The 19788-nt window shown below is 40.8% G+C and overlaps 1 protein-coding gene across 1 annotated transcript; it reads left to right on the forward strand.

Moving 5' to 3' along the window:
- Nucleotides 1–8667: 8667 nt before the first annotated feature.
- LOC134405790 (vomeronasal type-2 receptor 26-like) lies at nucleotides 8668–18714 on the forward strand. The gene is made up of 6 exons (XM_063137045.1): nucleotides 8668–8834; nucleotides 10130–10307; nucleotides 11853–12713; nucleotides 16126–16353; nucleotides 17049–17175; nucleotides 17813–18714. The coding sequence occupies exons 1-6, from the start codon at nucleotides 8668–8670 to the stop codon at nucleotides 18712–18714; spliced, it is 2463 nt and encodes an 820-aa protein (XP_062993115.1).
- The last annotated feature ends 1074 nt before the right edge of the window (nucleotides 18715–19788 follow it).

Here is a 19788-nt window from a genome sequence, read left to right on the forward strand (position 1 = left end):
CTTTTTTTGTTTATGACTGTTATGTCTGGTCAATTGCAAAGTATTGTCTTGTCCAGAATTGTTCTGTCCCAGCAAGATAATATGTAAGCACATAGTGTGGCTTGTCTTGACTTGTCTGAGTGTGTCTGGATCGCTTAGGCTCTGAAAGCATCTTTCTGGAGAGCACCTGCTGGTTGCATGATCCACAAGGCCAGGTTCTAGTTAGAGCATAGTTCTCCTTTACAGGAGGGCCTTGCACTTGTTAGAGTAAGGTGAACAAATATGGAAAGGCTGCAATCCTATATTCATTTATGTGGGAGTAAGCTTACTACTGACCATCATCTTGTTTACATGGCTAATGTTCCAGAGGTATACTGACACATTTTTAGATTAGTTTCTCATTGATCAACCAGAGTTGAATCAAGCTAAGAAGTGCTAGTGAGAAATGACTGCAACAAGGCTTTAGTCCATTTTGTATCATGGTTAATTTTTGCAGGGTATTTTATACTCTTTCTGAATGCTAGGTTGCTAGTTTGTTGTACTAGATTTTTCTGCATTTGTCAGCTGCTTCACTTGTTCAGTAGTAGCAGTATGCTGAAACCCTGTTGGTTCTCCTGGACCTCTCAGCAGCTTTCGATACCATCGACCATGGTATCCTTCTGGATAGGTTGTCTGAGTTGGGAGTGGGAGGTACTGCATTGCAGTGGTTCCGCTCCTACTTGGATGGCCAATTCCAGAAGGTGGTGCTGGGGGATTATTGCTCTGTGCCGTGGCTCCTACGCCATGGGGTTCCACAGGGCTCTAGCTTATCTCCTATGCTGTTTAACATATACATGAAGCCGCTGGGGGAGGTTATCCGGAGATGTGGACTGAGGTGTCATCAATATGCGGATGATACCCAGCTCTACCTTTCCTTTTCATCAAACCCAGGTGAGGCAGTGGCTGTTCTGAACCAGTGCCTGGGCACGGTAATGAGGATGGTTCATCAGAGAAATTTCATAGTAGTGCTAGAACCTGCCTTCTTATCCTGTTATGGCAGTGTTAGTAATCCTGGTCATCCAGAGAGGTCCGCCTGGCACCTACACTGTACTCCTTTCGTCGCCAGCTGAAGACCTTTTTATTCACTCAGTATTTTAACACTTAATTTTAACTTAAATTTAAATTTTACTGTTTTAACTCTGAATTTTAATCTTATATCAATTTTGCTGCATGTTTTTATTCTGGTTGTGCTTTTTATACTGCATTTTATATTTGTGCTTTTAACCTGTTGGTTGTTTTATTATGGTTTTAATTTTTGTGAACCGCCCAGAGAGCTTCGGCTATTGGGTGGTATAAAAATGTAATAAATAAATAAATAAATAAATTGTGGTCAAAGTAGTATTGATATTATCCAGGGATAGGATTGTCCTTGGTTACTGGATTTTTTTCACCTATCCTACAATGCATGACATGGATAGGCTATGAGATTGGGGTGTGGCAGATAAATAAGTTAGTCAAGTTTGTCAGGGTTGTATTGGAGAGAAAAACAGTAGCTGAATGGTGGTAAGTGTCCTAGGGCACCTTGCAAAGATATGAGATATCCTAGATTGGCTTCTCTCTGCTTTGGAAACCTTTGAGGCTTCACAGACCATACACATATAGTTGTGGGACCAGTAGTGACTCGGGAGGGTCTCCTTAAACACTGGAGCATTTGACATGGGATCTGTAAGGGAAAGCAGATAGACTGTGCTGAGTAGAAGACACATGGGTGAAGTAGTGGGGAAGGGAGTAATTTTAGTTGTTTTTTGTAATGCACTAAAAGTTAAAAGACAAGGGGCCTTGGCCAACACCTGGAGAAGGGAGGGAGACAGATAGCCTGGGCTAGGTGCCAGGATGCCGGACCTTATCTGCCAAAAGGCCTTGAGTGATCACCCAGGCAGAGAGAGGTGCGAAGAGGAGGTAACAGAACAAAGCCCAAAGAGGGGGGGGAAGAGGGACAGAGAAGGGATGGAAGGGGATTCTCACTTTCCTTCTTTAACATCATTCTCAATTGCCAAGAATATAAAATCTCAACTATAGAATGTGGGGATGGAGAAATATGTCAATCTTGGCCTGCACAGCTTTTTAAGGCCTGCCCTGTTTCTGCATTAGATTGTGATAATTATAAGCCGTAAGAAGATTTGTACAAATTTGTGCTCTTTTTTTCTGAATGTGCAAATTTCTGTCAATATTTTTGAAGTACACATTATTTCTACTGATTTAACATGGATGACTTGTTCAGCATTTCTGAAATGCTGTTTTCTGCAGGTTTCTCAAAATCTGTACATTTTGTCTACGTTTTCCTCTAATATAGATATTTTGTGCAAATTTCCCCTAAGCCAAGTTGCATCCGAAAGTACACAAGGATGCAGATTTTTGCATGCAACCTTCTCTTAGCTCACTGAAAAGCTCAGGAGGTATGAATTACTTAAATTTATAAAAGAAATAACAACAGCAAAGCTCAACATGGCAAATTTTGCACCCATCTCTTAGATAACACTTTTTAATCCTTGGCATTTGGTAACCTCATATCCACAGTCCCAAATAATAGTCTGTATTTTCAGTAAAATGATCTGACTTATATCTCCTACCTTTCTGGTTTGAGATCAACTCTTCTGGACATGGAATACAATCATAGCAACAGAATTTCTTCCCTTCCTTCTTTTGTTTGATGTAACCAGGATAGCACTGGTCATTGCATAGAGAGAATGGAGGTACCTGTTCTTGAACAAAAGAACGATTTAGCATTGAATGTTTGGGAGTGGGGATTTTGCTTTGCAAATTACCATGACTAAAAAGGAGGCAAACTATATGAAGTAATATGGAATGTTTTTTTTCTTGGTAGGAGGGTGCACCAATCAATTGAATGAATGAATAAATACATCTGTGAATCTAGATATGGCATATTCATTGGAAGTAAAGTTTATTATCATAAGAATATGACAAAGTTGAGAAGATTAAAATTTCTATACTCAACCAGACGAATACTTCCATCTTGAGCAACAGCCAGAGAGATACTTCCAAGAATGGTAGGTATAATGTGCAAAAATATCCACAAGCATTGCCGTTCTGATATGTTGTATATGGAATTTGGAATTATCACTCTCATGACCTTATCATAGTATCATAGAATAGTAGAGTTGGAAGGGGCCTATATGGCCATCGAGTCCAACCCCCTGCTCAATGTAGGAACCCACCTTAAAGCATTCCTTACAGATGTAAATCTGAGTAGGTGGTTAGCTCACTGTTAATGATGAAATTAGTTATGATTACTTCTTCATCTGGAGAGGTCTAGTGACTAATAGCAAAATGACAAACCAAGACTAAAGTATGCTTTTAATATTCTCTGTACAATTCAGAGCTGGGGCTTGGAATAATCTGGCTCCATCTGTTTGATCATTTAAAAAGCCCATTTGACAAACTTGGCAGTCCTATTTGACGTAAAATAATCTGTACTAGCCAATAGTGGTAGAGTTATGCTTACAGAGGAGGCATAATCAAACCCAACTATTAAGGGAGAAACAACAGTCACTGGCAGCCATAAAAGACTAAACTTATTAATATAATATAACACGTTAACAAATATTGTCCAGGGTTACAAGATGTTTTAACTTGCTCTTGTTAGCTATTTTATTAACACTTTGTGTTTAGGTATTCGCTCTGGCAAGAGGAGTATTTTATTATGTTTTGGTATGTGCATGGCCTGACTGGCTAATAAACTGTTGTTGATGATGATTGTTTAAAGCTCTCTATTATTATTATTATTATTATTATTATTATTATTATTATTATTATTATTATTTATTTATTTATATAGCACCATCAATGTACATGGTGCTGTACAGAGTAAAACAGTAAATAGCAAGACCCTGCCGCATAGGCTTACAATCTAATAAAATCATAGTAAAACAATAAGGAGGGGAAGAGAATGCAAACAGGTACAGGGTAGGGTAAGCAGGCACAGGGTAGGGTAAAACTAACAGTAGAAAGTAACAGTAGAAGTCTGCACAACATCAAGTTTTAAAAGCTTTAGGAAAAAGAAAAGTTTTTAGTTGAGCTTTAAAAGCTGCGGTTGAACTTGTAGTTCTCAAATGTTCTGGAAGAGCGTTCCAGGCGTAAGGGGCAGCAGAAGAGAATGGACGAAGCCGAGCAAGGGAAGTAGAGGCCCTTGGGCAGGTGAGAAACATGGCATCAGAGGAGCGAAGAGCACGAGCGGGGCGATAGTGTGAGATGAGAGAGGAGAGATAGGAAGGAGCTAGACCGTGAAAAGCTTTGAAGGTTAACAGGAGAAGTTTATATTGGATTCTGAAGTGAATTGGAAGCCAATGAAGAGATTTCAGAAGCGGAGTAACATGGTCAGAGCGGCGAGCCAAGAAGATGATCTTTGCGGCAGAGTGGTGAACAGAAACCAACGGACTGATGTGAGAAGAAGGAAGGCCAGAGAGAAGAAGGTTGCAGTAGTCCAACCGTGAAATAACCAGTGCATGAACAAGCGTCTTGGCAGAAGAGGCAGACAAAAATGATCGAATCCTGGCAATATTATACAGGAAAAATCGACAAGATTTAGCTACTGCCTCAATATGAGGAATAAAGGAGAGCGAGGAGTCGAAGATAAAGCCAAGGCTACGAGCTTCCTTGACCGGAGTAAGCGTAACATCATTGACAGTAAGAGAGAATGAGAGATGAGGAGAAGGTTTAGGAGGAAAAACAAGCAATTCAGTCTTTGCCATGTTAAGTTTCAAGCGACGATGAAGCAGCCAAGCTGAGATATCTGAAAGACATGCTGAGATACGATCGTGAACATCAGGAGAGAGTTCCGGAGATGACAGATATAGTTGTGTATCATCGGCGTACAGATGATATTGGAGGCCATGAGATTGAATAAGCTTGCCCAAGGGCAACATGTATAAGGAAAACAACAAGGGGCCAAGCACCGAGCCTTGCGGAACCCCTACTGAAAGGGGAAAGGAGGAAGACAAGCTGCCATTAGCCAACACGCTGAAAGAGCGACCCGCTAGATAGGAGGCAAACCAGTTATAGACAGAGCCACAAAATCCAAGGTCATGAAGGGAATCTAAGAGAAGATCATGATCAACCGTGTCAAAGGCTGCAGTTAGATCAAGGAGAATAAGAACGGAATAATGGCCTTTAGACTTGGCAGTAAGGAGATCATTGGTGATCTTAGTAAGGGCTGTTTCGGTGGAATGCAGAGGACGGAATCCAGATTGAAATGGATCCAAAGCAGAGTTACTAGAAAGAAAGTCAAGACAGCGAGAGTAGACCGCACGCTCCAGGATCTTTGAAACAAACGGCAACAAAGAGACAGGTCGGTAGTTAGACAGAGATAACCTATCAAGAGTAGGTTTCTTGAGAATGGGAGAGACTGTAGCATGTTTAAAAGCAGAAGGAAATGAACCAGAGGACAGAGAAAGATTAATAATATGTAGTAAGGAAGGGAGGATAGCAGGAATAAGATTAATAAAGACGCGAGAAGGAATCGGATCACGAGAACAAGTGGAAGGCTTCGAAGAGCGCAGTATTGTAGACAGTTCATCCGCAGAGACCGAAGGAAATGCAGAGAAATTTGCAGGGGGAGCTGACAGATGAGGAACAGGAACTGGAAGAGGAGCAGAGCTGGCCAGATCAGAGCGGATAGTTTGGATTTTAGCATTGAAAAAAGAGGCAAAGTTATTAGCAGACAGAGAGGCGGGGAGAGATGGCGGATTAGGCTTCAGAAGAGAATTGAAGGACGCAAAGAGCCGCTGAGGATGCCTAGCATTTGACTGGATCAGCGTTGAGTAGTACTGCTGTTTGGCCAGTGAGATGGCAGAAGAGAAAGAGGAGAGTACAAATTTGTAATGGACAAAGTCAGCCCGGTCCCTGGTCTTACGCCAAAGGCGTTCAGCTGCCCGGGAACAAGAGCGAAGGTAGCGGAGGGAAGAGGTGAGCCACGGTTGGGGTTGAGAAGGGCGAACTATCCGAGTTGTAGATGGAGCAAGATTATCAAGAGTTGAAGATAAGGAGGAATTAAAGAAGGAGACAGCTGAGTCCAAGGAGACAGCCGAACAGACAGAAGGAAGGGAGGAGGCTAGAGACTGGGAAAAAGCCTCATAATTGATAGATTGCAAGTCACGACAAGAGCGAGAAGCGGGACGTGAAGGAGGAGGATTCCCTTACTGTCAACGATGTCACGCTTACTCCGGTCAAGGAAGCTCGTAGTCTTGGCTTTATATTTGACTCCTCGCTCTCCTTTACTCCTCACATCGAGGCAGTAGCTAAATCCTGTCGTTTCTTCCTGTATAATATTGCCAGGATTCGACCATTTTTGTCTGTCTCTTCTGCCAAGACTCTCGTTCACGCACTGGTTATCTCTCGGTTGGACTACTGCAACCTTCTTCTCTCTGGCCTTCCTTCGTCTCACATCAGTCCGCTGGTCTCTGTCCACCACTCTGCCGCTAAGATCATCTTCTTGGCCCGCCGCTCTGACCATGTCACTCCACTTCTGAAATCTCTCCATTGGCTTCCAATTCACTTCAGAATCCAATATAAACTTCTCCTACTGACCTTCAAAGCTCTTCACTGCCTAGCTCCTGCCTATCTCTCCTCTCTCATCTCACACTATCGCCCCGCTCGGGCTCTCCGCTCCTCCGATGCCATGCTTCTCGCCTGCCCAAGGACCTCCACTTCCCTTACTCGGCTTCGTCCTTTTTCTTCTGCTGCCCCTTACGCCTGGAACGCTCTTCCAGAACACTTGAGAACTACAAACTCAATCACTGCTTTTAAGACTCAGCTCAAAACTTTTCTTTTCCCTATAGCCTTCAAATATTGAGTTTGTTCTGACTTTACACTGTTGGTTTTGCCCTACCCTGTGCCTGTTTACACTTCCCTGTGCCTGTTTGCATTCTCCTTCCCTCTTTATTGTTTACTACAACTTATTAGATTGTAAGCCTATGCGGCAGGGTCTTGCTATTTACTGTGTTATCTGTACAGCACCATGTACATTGATGGTGCTATATAAATAAATAATAATAATAATAATAATAGAGTAATATTGAAAGAAACTAGGTGATGATCTGACAACGGAAAGTGAGCAGTAGAAAAGTCCAACACAGAGCAATTCCGAGTGAGAACAAGATCCAGACAGTGTCCAAGGGAATGTGTGGGTGCATCCGACCAAAGCTTAAGATCATAAGAGGAAGATAATGAGCGAAATCGTAGAGCTGCAGCATCTTGAGGGTCATCCACATGAATATTGAAATCACCCAAGATAAGAGTAGGACAGTTATCAGAGAGGAAAAAGGACAGCCACGAATCAAAATCAGAGATAAATTTTGAGGACGAGCCTGGGGGGCGGTACAGAACTGCAATCCGCAGCCGCAGTGGAGCGAAGAGCCTCACCACATGTACCTCAAAGGAGGAGAAGCAATGTGAAGGTGGAATGGAAAGAGGCTGGAACTGGCACAAACTAGATAATAAAAGACCCACACCACCACCCCGACCCTCTGGGCGACTAGTGTGAGAGAAAGAGAGTCCTCCAAGAGAGAGGGCAGCAGAGATGGCAGTATCATGGGCAGGAAGCCAGGTTTCAGTAAGAGCAAGGAGGTGGAGAGACCTAGAGATAAACAAGTCCTGGATGACAGGGGCCTTAGAAGCAAGAGAGCGACAGTTCCATAAGGAACACGAAAAAGGCAGCTGAGAAGAGGGGAGACACCGAATAGGAACTAAGTTAGGAGAGACGAGATTGGAACGAGCCATAAGGAACAGATATGAGGAGAAAAGAACTGAGAGGAGACAATGAGAAGATCGTGACCTGAATCAGAAAGTGGCAGCGACCGGACCGTGGCTGGGGTTTTTCCTCCAGAGTAGAGGATCCGCTTGACCGGCTTCGTGCCCACGGCTGAGAGCCACAGGCCGAGAGCCCTTGTGCTCTCACCCTTCGGCTCGTGCCGAAGGCTCGCGCCTCCAGCAAACTGGAGGCTTGAAGTACCTGAAAAGGAGGGGGGCAGGAGCAGAAGCTGCAATTCAAACAGAACAATGGCAGTTAGTCAATGTTGCTCAATGGCTTCTCAGAGAGCTAAGTTGCTTCTCCTCTTCAAGCTGCAAATCTAACAGATCTAACAGATCTCTACAGATCTAAATCAAATAATCTGAGTGAGCGGCCTTTCGATGGTTTAGATTTTGACAATGTTGTCAAATTTAGTTCCCATTGAAATCAATGGGACACATTAGTCATGACTTGTCCCATTGATTTCAAGGGCAAGGAAGTTTACTTTGGATCCAACTTAATGTCTTCAGTGTCATAGAAAACTTGCAATTCCAAGTCACTATCTCCCTGGTAATTATTGAAATAACCATTATTATCCAAGTCCCTTGATAATGTCCATAGCTCCTAGCAAAATAAGGTGCTATTAATATCCCTTCTACAATTCAGAGCTATGATGGAGATAGTGAGGGGCCATCCATCTGATCACTGCTACCTAACACTTCACCTGACTACATTGAAATCATTGCATTGACTGAATGAATAGCCATTCAAGTCACACAATGTTATTCAGGTCCTCTTGAATATCATTGCAGTAATAGATTAAACAGTTTCTAGAAAGAAGCTCGTAATTCAAGATGTTGTTGATGGTGGTTTTGGTATTAGCACTATTATCACATGCAGTGTGCATGTCTCCTAGTGTTAAGTGTAGTGCCAGAGGCCTTCTTCCTATACTTCATAAATATTATCAGTCAGGAAAAGTTGACATTGCTGGCATTTCTTCTCAAACTTATGTGTTTTCACAACCGATAACCTATGAAAAACTTCCTTCTGCTGAACTCTTCGATGACCTCACGTAAGGAATTCGTTTGTTAGTTTGTTTGTTTTTCAAAAAAATGATAACACAGATCTGTCCTGATAATATTCTTAAACAGGTTGGTTTTTCCTGGTAGAATAATGTGTCATGATTTGTATGACATATTTCTCTCTGTATTCTAGAATGGGAGCATACTGTACATCTGTCCATGCCACATGATTATTATAACTAGTATTACAAAGAGTTTTGTGGGATCATAAAAATTAAGAAGTTTATTCTGGTTTAAACAGAATAAAGTTTATGCCAGAATAAATTCATTAATCTTCAAGCCTCTTTGTTATTGCTTTTGCTGCAACAGACTAAAATGGCTCTAGACATCAATATTATTGTTATGCTTCTCTTAGTATCCCTTTTCTTCACAGTAGTTACAGCATTTACTCAGGCTGGGAAGAACAAGCCACTTTCTGTATGGGTTTAAGGAATTTCAATTGTTATTTAAGCATTTCCTGGTTATATGTAAAAATGGTTAACGTTTTCTACACTGTATTCAGCATGAATTAATGCATAATAGCATCCCTTCCCTCCCTGACCCCAACAAAAGAAAAAAAGTTTTGTTCCATAAATAATATTTGGAATAGCTCCTGTAACTGGTACAGAAATGGGTCCTATGTGAATTCTGTTCTTTCAAAACATACTTTATTTCCAAGCTTTTTTTATTCTTGGCTGTCGTTGTTGGTTTCAATTTAACATTATTTAAGCATCTCACTCACCCAAAATTCTGTCTTGCAACAGGCTGCTGTAGTTTTATAATACAAATTGCAGATTTTATTTATTTATTTATTTATTACATTTTTATACCACCCAATACCCGAAGCTCTCTGGGCGGTTCACAAAAATTAAAACCATAATAAAACAACCAACAGGTTAAAAGCACAAATACAAAATACAGTATAAAAAGCACAATTTTTGGTTATGAGATCTCATAACCACAAAACCATCTATTTGCATATGGTTTTGAAAGTTGTGGACATGTATCTATATGTACTAAACAGAAGCTTATAAAACACTGCTGTTGTTAGGCTAATATTCAAGGTATGCATTTCTGTGCCAATATAACCTTGTTGCAATATCTTAGATAAATATATTGTATGTATTGAAATATAGAAAAGGTCATGTTCAGAATCAGATGGCTATGATGCAGCATGTAACTCTGCCTTCAGGGTACTGACTCAGCACTACCAGCACATTCTGGCCTTGACATTTGCTGTAAAGGAAGTCAATGAAAACCCTCAGATCTTACCCAACTTCACCCTGGGCTTCCAGATCTACGACAGTCATTTCAGTGCGAGCTGGACCTATCTGGCCTCGATGGAACTTCTCTCCACACAGGAAAGATTCTTCCCAAACTACAAGTGTGACATCCAGAACAATCCAGTAGCAGTCATTGGGGGACCGAATTCCAATGTCTGTCTCCACATGACAACCATCCTGAGTATCTACAAAATTCCACAGGTAGGTCAATCTATTCCTCAACCCACCACTTTAGTGTCTTATTCAGATGCAACCATCTCATTCTACTAAAACATGGGCCATAGCTAGACCTAAGATTATTCCAGGATTGTCCTGGGGTCACACCTGTTCATCTAAGTGCCACACAGGGCATCCAGCACTCAGGCAGGGACGAACCCAGGATGATCCTGGGATAAACCTTAGGTCTAGCTATGGCCATGGTTTATTAGATCAAGAACAAACCTTTTAAAAGATGTGCTCCATCTCTCCTCCTTCCTTTTTCTCCTCCACCTTGAAATTGAAGTCAGAGATTGCAATTGAAAACTGCAAAACTATTTGAGAAGACCTGGGTTATATATAATTATCTATTTTTCTGATCAGGACTCTAAAGTGGGGGATTGAGGACCAGATTGGTATCTCATAAGTAGTCTGTGTTCTCCTGACAGGAGGAAGGTGAATCATAGTAAAGCCACAAAATGAAATGTGGAGTGCTTATCAGTTGATATTCTGGGACAAGTGTCACAATCTGAAATTATATCAACACAGCCACATGTACACACTTGCAAGTAAAAGAGGTGAGACAATAAAGTGACGACACAACTCTATGGATTGAAAATCGGGCCACATTTGTTAAATCTGATCTGCAAAGGGGGATTGCTGGGCAGCTATTCAACTATGGACTCATCTACACCACGCAGGATATTGCACTATGAAAGCGGTATATAGTAGGTGTCATGGGCCCCAACAGTTGTCAGTGCACTTCAACACCACTATAAAGCAATAGTGTGGCTCCTGCCTTTTATATACCACTTTCATCCTGCTTTCATAGTGCAATATCTTGCTTGGTGTAGATGAGGCTTAAGCTGGCATTAGCTGGTCAGGTGAAGCATTCTTTGCCTGCTGGCTGTTGGTTATAGAATTGGCGCACCCAGGATTTCCCCATTTGGGGAAAGGGGGGACATCCCTTTTCACATCCCCCTGGGGCCATGAAACTCTGGGTATGTGAGGTGAAATGTCCCCACAGGCAATCCTTATCCGCTCACTGGGGCCACAAGACCCTCAGTAGGATACCCTCAGGCATCACCTGCCTCCGCCACCAATGCCTCAGAAGGAACACCATCCCTATCTGGACAAACACAGCCAGGCCATACCAGCCTCCTTAGGGGAATGTGACCAATTGAACTGAAAGAAAACCCACCAATCAACTAGAACTCTCCCACCCCACTTACAGCATGAAGCAAGCAAAAGCACACACAGCAAGCTAATTGGACTGTGTGCCGAAAAAGCCTGCTAGGCTCTCAAAAGAGCAACCAGATAAACCCCACGCTGCATACAGGGAGGGAGGAGGGGAGCATTGCTTCAAAGAGGCCAGGGGGAGGTCTCCATAGGCTACTATTGCCTAGGAAGCCCCTCTTCCAGCCAGTGGTACCACCAAGCCCTGCCTTCATTCAGAATACCAAACACGGATAGGGCATTTATTTGCTGTTACCAATACAGGAGCTTTTTGGGGGAGTTTCCTTTATTTATTTTTCCTTTTTAAATCTTTAGCTCACCTATGGCTCTGCTCCAGTACTGGATAATAAACAACAAGGTGCTTTCATCCACCAGATGTTCCCAAATGGGACCCACCAATATATGGGGATTCTTCACTTACTACTGCATTTTAGGTGGACATGGATCGGGGTCCTTTATTTTGACGATGCAACTGGAGAGAGGTTTGTACAGAATGTCCTTCCCCTTTTCCCTGAGAAGGGCATCTGCTTTGACTTCATAGAAAGATTGCCTAAACAAGGCTCTTCGAATGAAATTGATAAGCTTGTGGAGGAAGGGATTAAAACCTACAAAATTATCGATGGAAGCACTGCCAATGTATTGGTTCTACATGGTGAAATTCAGACCATGATAGTTTTACGAATGTTGCTTGAAATTTCAAAAGGTGAGGATATAGCAGTGGAGAGAAAAGGGAAAGTCTGGGTCATGACAGCTCAGATCGATTTCACATCACTCCCTTTCCAAAGGCCTTGGGATATAGACTTCATCCATGGTGCTCTATCCTTTGCCATTAACTCAGAGGATATGATAGGTTTCCGGAAATTTCTTCATACCAAAAACCCGACCTTGGAAAAAGAAGATGGCTTTAACAGGGTTTTCTGGGGGAATGCATTTGAATGCTCTTTTCCTGACTCCACTTTAGACGAAAATGTTGATAATACTTGCACTGGGGAGGAGAGGCTGGAAAATCTTCCAGGCTCTGTTTTTGAAATGGACATGACTCCCCATAGCTACAACATGTACAATGCTGTATTTGCTCTGGCACATGCACTGCAAACCATGCATTTATCCAAGTCCAAACAGAGAGCAGTGAAGAAAGGACAAAGACAGAAGCTTCTCAATCAACTGTCATGGCAGGTAAACTATAAGGAAAAGGGAGTTCATTATATCAGCGAGTGCAATGCCATGTCCCAAACTGCTTAGATTGTGCATGCCCAAATTGGGATTATGGTGGCTAAAAACTTCATGTACCATAGCTTCATGTACCATTCAGGTGCTCCTGCTCATATTAAGTTCACTGAATATTATTTTGGTCATGCTTATTGATGACATATTGTACTATGAGATATTTATGCATCAGTGATGGGTGTATTTATTTATTTATTACGTTTTTATACCGCCCAATAGCCGAAGCTCTCTGGGTGGTTCACAAAAGTTAAAACCATAATTAAACAACCAACCTGTTAAAAGCACAATTACAAAATACAGTATAAAAAGAAAAACCAGGATAAAACCACGCAACAAAATTGATATAAGATTAAAATACAGAGTTGGAACAGTAAAATTTAAATTTAAGTTAAAATTAAGTGTTAAAATACTGAGAAAACAAAAAGGTCTTCAGCTGTATTTATGTTTGGATAGGGGTTTAGTCTAGAACTCTGCTTCATCTGATAATAACTGAGGGCTCATCTATATCAATCAGGATATTCCACTATGAAAGTTATATATAAAAGGCAGGAGCCACACTACTGCTTCATAGTGGTATTGAAATGCAGTTCAGGATTTACACTACTGCTTTATCGTGGTACTGCACTGGATTGGCAACTGTTGGGGCCCATGACGCCTCTACACCAAGCAGGATATAGCACTATGAAATTGGCATGAAAGTGGTATATGGTATGTGTCAATGGGCCCCAACAGTTGTCAGTGCACTTAAATACAGCTATGAAGCAGTAGTGTGGCTCCTGCATTTTATATACCGCTTTCATGGAGGAATATCCTGCTCGGTAGAGATGAGCCCTGAGAAGTAGGATTTTAACTTTGTTGAAATGTCCAATCTTGCAGGGTGTGTCTTTTGTACATGGGAAGAAAAGTGGGAAAGCAACATTGATTTGGCCTCCTTCCTATACTGTCTCTAGTTGGGCTTGTGGTCTGTGCGTTATTCTACTTTGTATTGGGGGGAAGACTGATCTATTTCAGCAGGCCTAACCAGTGGAATTTTAGGATGTTTTTATGATGTTTTAATAATGTATACTATGTTTTAGATTCAGTTTTTTGTGTTTTATACTTATTGTTGTTCGCTGCCTCTATCCAAACAGAGAGGTGGGTAAGAAATAATAATAATAATAATAATAATAATAATAATAATAATAATAATAATAATCAGCCTAAATAATCAGGCAGCTATCCAAAACATGCTTATCATGGAGTAAATCCCACTGACCTCAATGGGACTTACTAAAGAATATCCAGGTGTAGAATGGCATTGTAAGATGCCTATATTATTTGTAATACATTTTGACCCCATCAGTTAAAGAATAAGGGAATTGTTTTAAATTCAAGTGCTAGAACACCCAATTGGTGATCCAGTATGACAAAACACCACTGTCATCATCAACAACAATAGCAACAGCAACATCAATGACACCACCTCAGGGACCTGCTTCATCACTCTGCATGGATATAAGAAAGAATCCTTATAAAATCATGTAGCAACCCACTCTCAAGCCCTCCTCAACATGTACTCTGGTCTCTCGTGTTGTGTGAACAGAATCAGAATAAATGGATATTGTTGTTTTTATGCTTTTGATGGTTTTAAAATTTTGTATATTTGTTTTTAATGTTCACTGTTTTTAACTTTTGTAAACTGCTCAGAGAACTTCGGATATGGGGTGGTGTATAAATGTAATAAATAAATAAATAAATAAAATGTGCTAAATATTGTTTTGTTTTTCTTACTGGCTGTACACAATTCATATTGTGTTCAATATTCATTAATAACATATAATTAATGCAATAAAAGATCTAAACATTTTTGAAAAAATGTGTTTAAGGGTCAGCTATTTACTCCCAATGTATAAAGAAATACTATATATTTTCCTCTTTGCTTCCTTTTGAGTTTCATGTTCCATAGTAGCTAAGCTTGCAGACTGGAACTTGTCTTGACTTCATTTCTCATGTCTGTTAATAATTCTGTTAGTCTTTAAAGCACCGTGTGCATTAATGTCATTACATAGGTCTTCATTCCCTTCAGTAGTGCACTGATGTGGTTGAGTAGCAATAGAACTGGAGCAAAATAGTTACCATTGAGATTTATTTATTTATTTATTTATTTTATTTTAAGCATTTTTTTTATAGCGCTGCCTCACCATTTCTGGCATCGAGGCGCTTTACAGTAACACATAAAACAATTCCATTAAAATTGAGAGGGAGGGAGCGGCATGCTCAAAGGAAGTGCAAAAATATTTTTAAACCAAAAGGAGGCAACTCCCCATTCACTCCCCCCCCAAAAAAAAATTAAAAAAATAAAATCAGGACATCTAGAAATGCACATAAGCCTGGCAGCCATATAGAAAGACTTCTGCTAACACAATGGAAGTTTTCCTTGCTCTACTGCAGTATTCCATGCATCTCCCAAAATATGTGATACAGAGGACACCACATCCTTCCATGGAAGGTTTAGCTTGGCATAGGGGGTGTTATCAGAGGGGAGGAGATAACCATTACACCACTGGTTCTGATGTCCAGTGTTCGATACATCATTCACTTCAAAATAAAATGGAACAAAGTGGATGAGTATTTCCTTGCTAGAGCCTTTATATTGTCCAACAGGAAGGCATGGCTAGCTAAACGTAAGAATGCTGGAGAAATCTGAGATAGACTAAAATGAATTCAGATTTCTAAGAATCTGGCCTGTTGAATCCACTGTGGACCAGCCTTCCCATGCCAGATCTACACCAAGCAGGATATAACACCATGAAAGTGGTTTGAAAATGGTATATGGAATGTATCATGGGCCCCAACAGTTGTCAGTGCACTTCAGAGCCATTATAAAGCAGTTGTGTAGATCCTGGCCCAGACCACATGGAGTCCTTGGACTTCTGGATTTTTAAAACTTTAACTTTCCTGAAATTTATGCAAATCCATTGGCCGAAAAATACAAAAGTTTCTTCTGAGATGGGGGAAAGTCGAATGGAATAGGGGACAAGACGCTAAATGTTACGTACCAACATAAATTATGCAAATTATTGTGAAGAAATTACAATATTGTGAACAAATTATTATTATTATTTGTGTATTTTCTGCATAACGGATGCCAGAACGAATGACACAGCATGATCTGTGAAACACATGTGGGACAGATTTCACAAAACCCAAACCATGATGAGGATTAAATTTTAAAAGGATTATGAACCATAGTTCTGTTATATGAAATACTACCACTGTGTAGTTCATATGAATCTCAATCTCTCTCTCTCTCTCTCTCTGTCTGTCTGTCTGTCTGTCTCTTTCTCCCCCTCATACATTGAACAAACCTTATGCATTTTAGCTCCACTACGTTCTGAAAAAGGTTTCATTTAACAACAGTGCTGGTGAAAAGGTATCCTTTGACCAAAATGGGGCATTAATAGCTGGATTCAATGTCATCAACTGGGTCACATTCCCAAACAAGTCTTTTCTTAGAGCCAAAGTTGGAAAGATAGACCCCCGTGCCCCACAAGACAGTGTATTCACCATTCATGTGGACAATATTGTGTGGCCTAACAGCTTTAACCAGGTAGGGATCCATGCACATTTTGGGATGTTTCCAGCTATTTATTCAAAATTGAACGAGTGGTTTACTGTTCAGACTCTGAAACATCTATGCCTCTTTACCATGTTAGTTTGGTGAAGCTCATTCAAACCAAGATGTTACACTCTAAGTGGCCTAAACACCAGGCACAAATATTCAGCTATATATTGGGCTTTGGAGTTATTGAGAATCTATGTCTATCTTCAGAGGAACGCCAGTTATAGATCAATATGCTAAAATATTTAAAAACCCAAAATGCACACTACCCATCCTATTTAAAAACAACATATTTTCTCAATTTCAAAGTAAAGTGAGGCCCTCCAGAAGCTGCTATTGTCATTTCCCATTGATGTGCCTGGAAGCCATTTTGTGATAGTGCCATCAAAAGTATCTCAAATTGCCAAATGCGCCTGCAGGCAGAAAAAATGCTGCCTTCCCCTGGGATAAGATATTAAGTAAAGCCTTGAGTTGGTGGACTTATTTTCCCAAGATGTTAATTGTATGGCTGAAAGATTTCAATCAAGGTGGAAGTTCCAACAGTCCTCTGTTTGAAATTATATTCTTAATTCCAAATCCATTATGCCTCACAAATTCTTAGCCATAAATCAAGGTGTATTATACAAATCTGGGAAACATATTTTCTGAGAGTTCAAATATGCTGCTCTTTCTTTTATCTACAGGCACAACCACTTTCCCTGTGTAATGAAAATTGCTATGAGGGCTTCAGCAGGAGAAAAAAGGAAGGGAAGCCATTTTGCTGCTATGATTGCATTCAGTGTCCAGCTGGGAAGATTTCAAAGCAGAAGGGTAAAAGGTGTCATGGATACAGTAGCCAAATCTATTGGCTTTGAGTCAATGAGTGCACATGAAGGTCGTATTTGTTCATTGCCCTAGAGTTTAAAAGATTGTTCATTGTTCAGTGGTGATAGTTATTGTTGGTAAGAGATTACAGCCCATTATAACCATGGATGCTTGCATGATTTTGTGTATCATACTTCATTTGACTGGGACAACACCAGTATTTCAAGAAATGCATAAATCCAGGCAAGTTGCAAGTAGAAAAATAATTCACCATTTGTGACATCAAGGATTAAACTGTTTGTAATGGGGTTGTGTTTCCCATTAAGGCTAGGGTCTTAAGCCATGGTTATACCATGCCTATGACTTAGAATCATAGAATAATAGAGTAGGAAGGGGTTGAGCCCAACCCCCTGCATTGAGCAGGGGGTTGGACTCGATAGCCTTGTAGGCCCCTTCCAACTCTGCTATTCTATGATTCTATCATTCTAAGGGGCCTATAAGGCCATCTACTGCTTCTTGCAAATAAAGCTTGAGGGGTGCAAATGTATGGTTCAGATTTTAATGTAGTTGCCGTCATCTAAGGCTTTGCAATATAAGGGCATATTCATTCTATTGAACAGAAATGCTTATGTTTCTTTTTCAGATATGGATGACTGTGTTCCATGTCCAGAAGGTCGATATCCAAACGTTGTCCAGAATTTATGCATTCCAAAATATATAACCTTCCTTTCTTACAAAGAAAGTTTGGGTACCAGTTTGACCATTCTTTCTCTCTCCTTTTCTTTCATCACAGCTTTGGTGCTTGGCTTGTTCATTAAGCACCATAACACTCCCATTGTCAAGGCCAACAACCGTAACCTCACCTACACTCTTCTCATCTGCCTCATTCTCTCATTCCTTTGTTCATTTCTATTTATTGGCCAACCTGACAATGTATCATGTCTACTACAACAGAGTGCATTTGGCCTCATATTTACAGTGGCTGTATCATGTGTGTTGGCCAAAACCATCACTGTGGTTCTAGCTTTTCAGGCCACCAATCCAGGATCCAAAATGAGGAGATGGTTGAGGAGACCATTGGCTGGCTCTATTGTCCTTTCCTGCTTTCTTATTCAAGCTGCTATTTGTACTGCGTGGCTGGCAATGTTTCCCCCATTCCCCCATTTTGACATGTACTCCATGACTGAAGAAATTGTATTGGAGTGTAATGAAGGCTCATCTACCATGTTTTACAGTGTCCTAGGCTTTATGGGATGCCTGGCTATTGTCAGCTTCAGTGTGGCTTTTCTAGCCAGGAAGTTACCTGACAGTTTTAATGAGGCCAAATTTATCACTTTTAGCATGTTGGCATTTTGCAGTGTGTGGGTCTCCTTCATTCCAACTTACCTGAGTACAAAAGGAAAATACATGGTGGCTGTGGAGATCTTCTCCATCTCGTCCTCTGGTGCTGCATTATTGATTTGTATATTTTCCCCCAAAATCTATATTATTTTGGTAAGACCTGAATTGAACAATAAAGAGCATATTGGAAGGATAAAGAATTAATATATAACCAATCATCCTTAACACAATCATGTTGCAAGCAAGCATGTGTACACCATTTGCTGGGGAACATGGGTGGGAGGGTCCTGTTGCACCATGTCCTGCTTTGTTGGTCCCTGGTCGACAGGCCCTGTATGGCTATGTCCTGATAGCTACAGTATGCGCCGCCTCCAGTATCAGAGACACTAAGCCTATGTTCTCCAACTACTGGGGAACATGGGCAGGAAGGTTTTGTTGCACTCATGTCCTTTTGTGGGCTTCCCATAGGCAGCTGGTTGGCCACTGTGTGAACAGAATGCTGGACTAGATAGACCCTTGGTCTGATCCAGCATGGCACTTCTCTTACATTCTTATGTATAATTATATTTGGGTCATTTCTTCCCACCCCACGCTACGTGCAAATGAAATTAATTGCTCGGCAATTCCAAAGGGATATCTTTAAAAGCAGCCTAAAAATAACTTAGAATTAAAATAAATTTAAAAAAGGAGAGGAAGGGCAGGTTCATATGGGGGAGCATAGCACTTAATTAACTTTTCAGGGATGGAAAACTTACAGAAGGATATCAGTAACTTGGGGTCTGAGAGTGCACTCATTGCTTTCTCTCTGCTCCTGACCAAACACTAATCTTCTTATGAAACCTCCACTGCCTTGTGCTATTTCTTGTTCTGCCTTTTGGCCCTTTACATGTGGAACTCTCTCCTTTAAATAACTGACTGCCCTCTTTTGTATCTGGTCAGGTGGGCTGGGCTGATCTGATGAAGAGGGAATTTCACGAGGTGCTGCATGCATATAATTGACAACTGCTGAAATTCCCTTTTTAATACAACTGCTAAATGTCTAGGAGTCCTGTTCTCCATTCCATATGATCACTTTAACTAATGGAATAATTGTAACTTTTTCCTGTTGCCATAGTTCTTTAATTTCCATAGCCAGTGATGTATATTTTTCTCTTTTTTCCTCTTCCTTTAATGCAACATTTTTGTCACTAGTTATTGCTATGTCAGTGAGGTACTTGTGTTTTTCTTTTTTTGTTTATGACTGTTATGTCTGGTCAATTGCAAAGTATTGTCTTGTCC

The sequence above is a fragment of the Elgaria multicarinata genome, chromosome 11 (assembly GCF_023053635.1).
Source record: "Elgaria multicarinata webbii isolate HBS135686 ecotype San Diego chromosome 11, rElgMul1.1.pri, whole genome shotgun sequence".
Classification (NCBI taxonomy): domain Eukaryota; kingdom Metazoa; phylum Chordata; class Lepidosauria; order Squamata; family Anguidae; genus Elgaria; species Elgaria multicarinata.

Coding starts and splice junctions, on each gene's coding strand:
- LOC134405790 (XM_063137045.1), top strand. CDS start 8,668: ATGTCTCCTAGTGTTAAGTGTAGTGCCAGAGGCCTTCTTCCTATACTT. Junction 8,835..10,129: donor GAACTCTTCGATGACCTCAC/GTAAGGAATTCG, acceptor GATCTACGACAG/TCATTTCAGTGCGAGCTGGA. Junction 12,714..16,125: donor TCAATCAACTGTCATGGCAG/GTAAACTATAAG, acceptor TATGCATTTTAG/CTCCACTACGTTCTGAAAAA.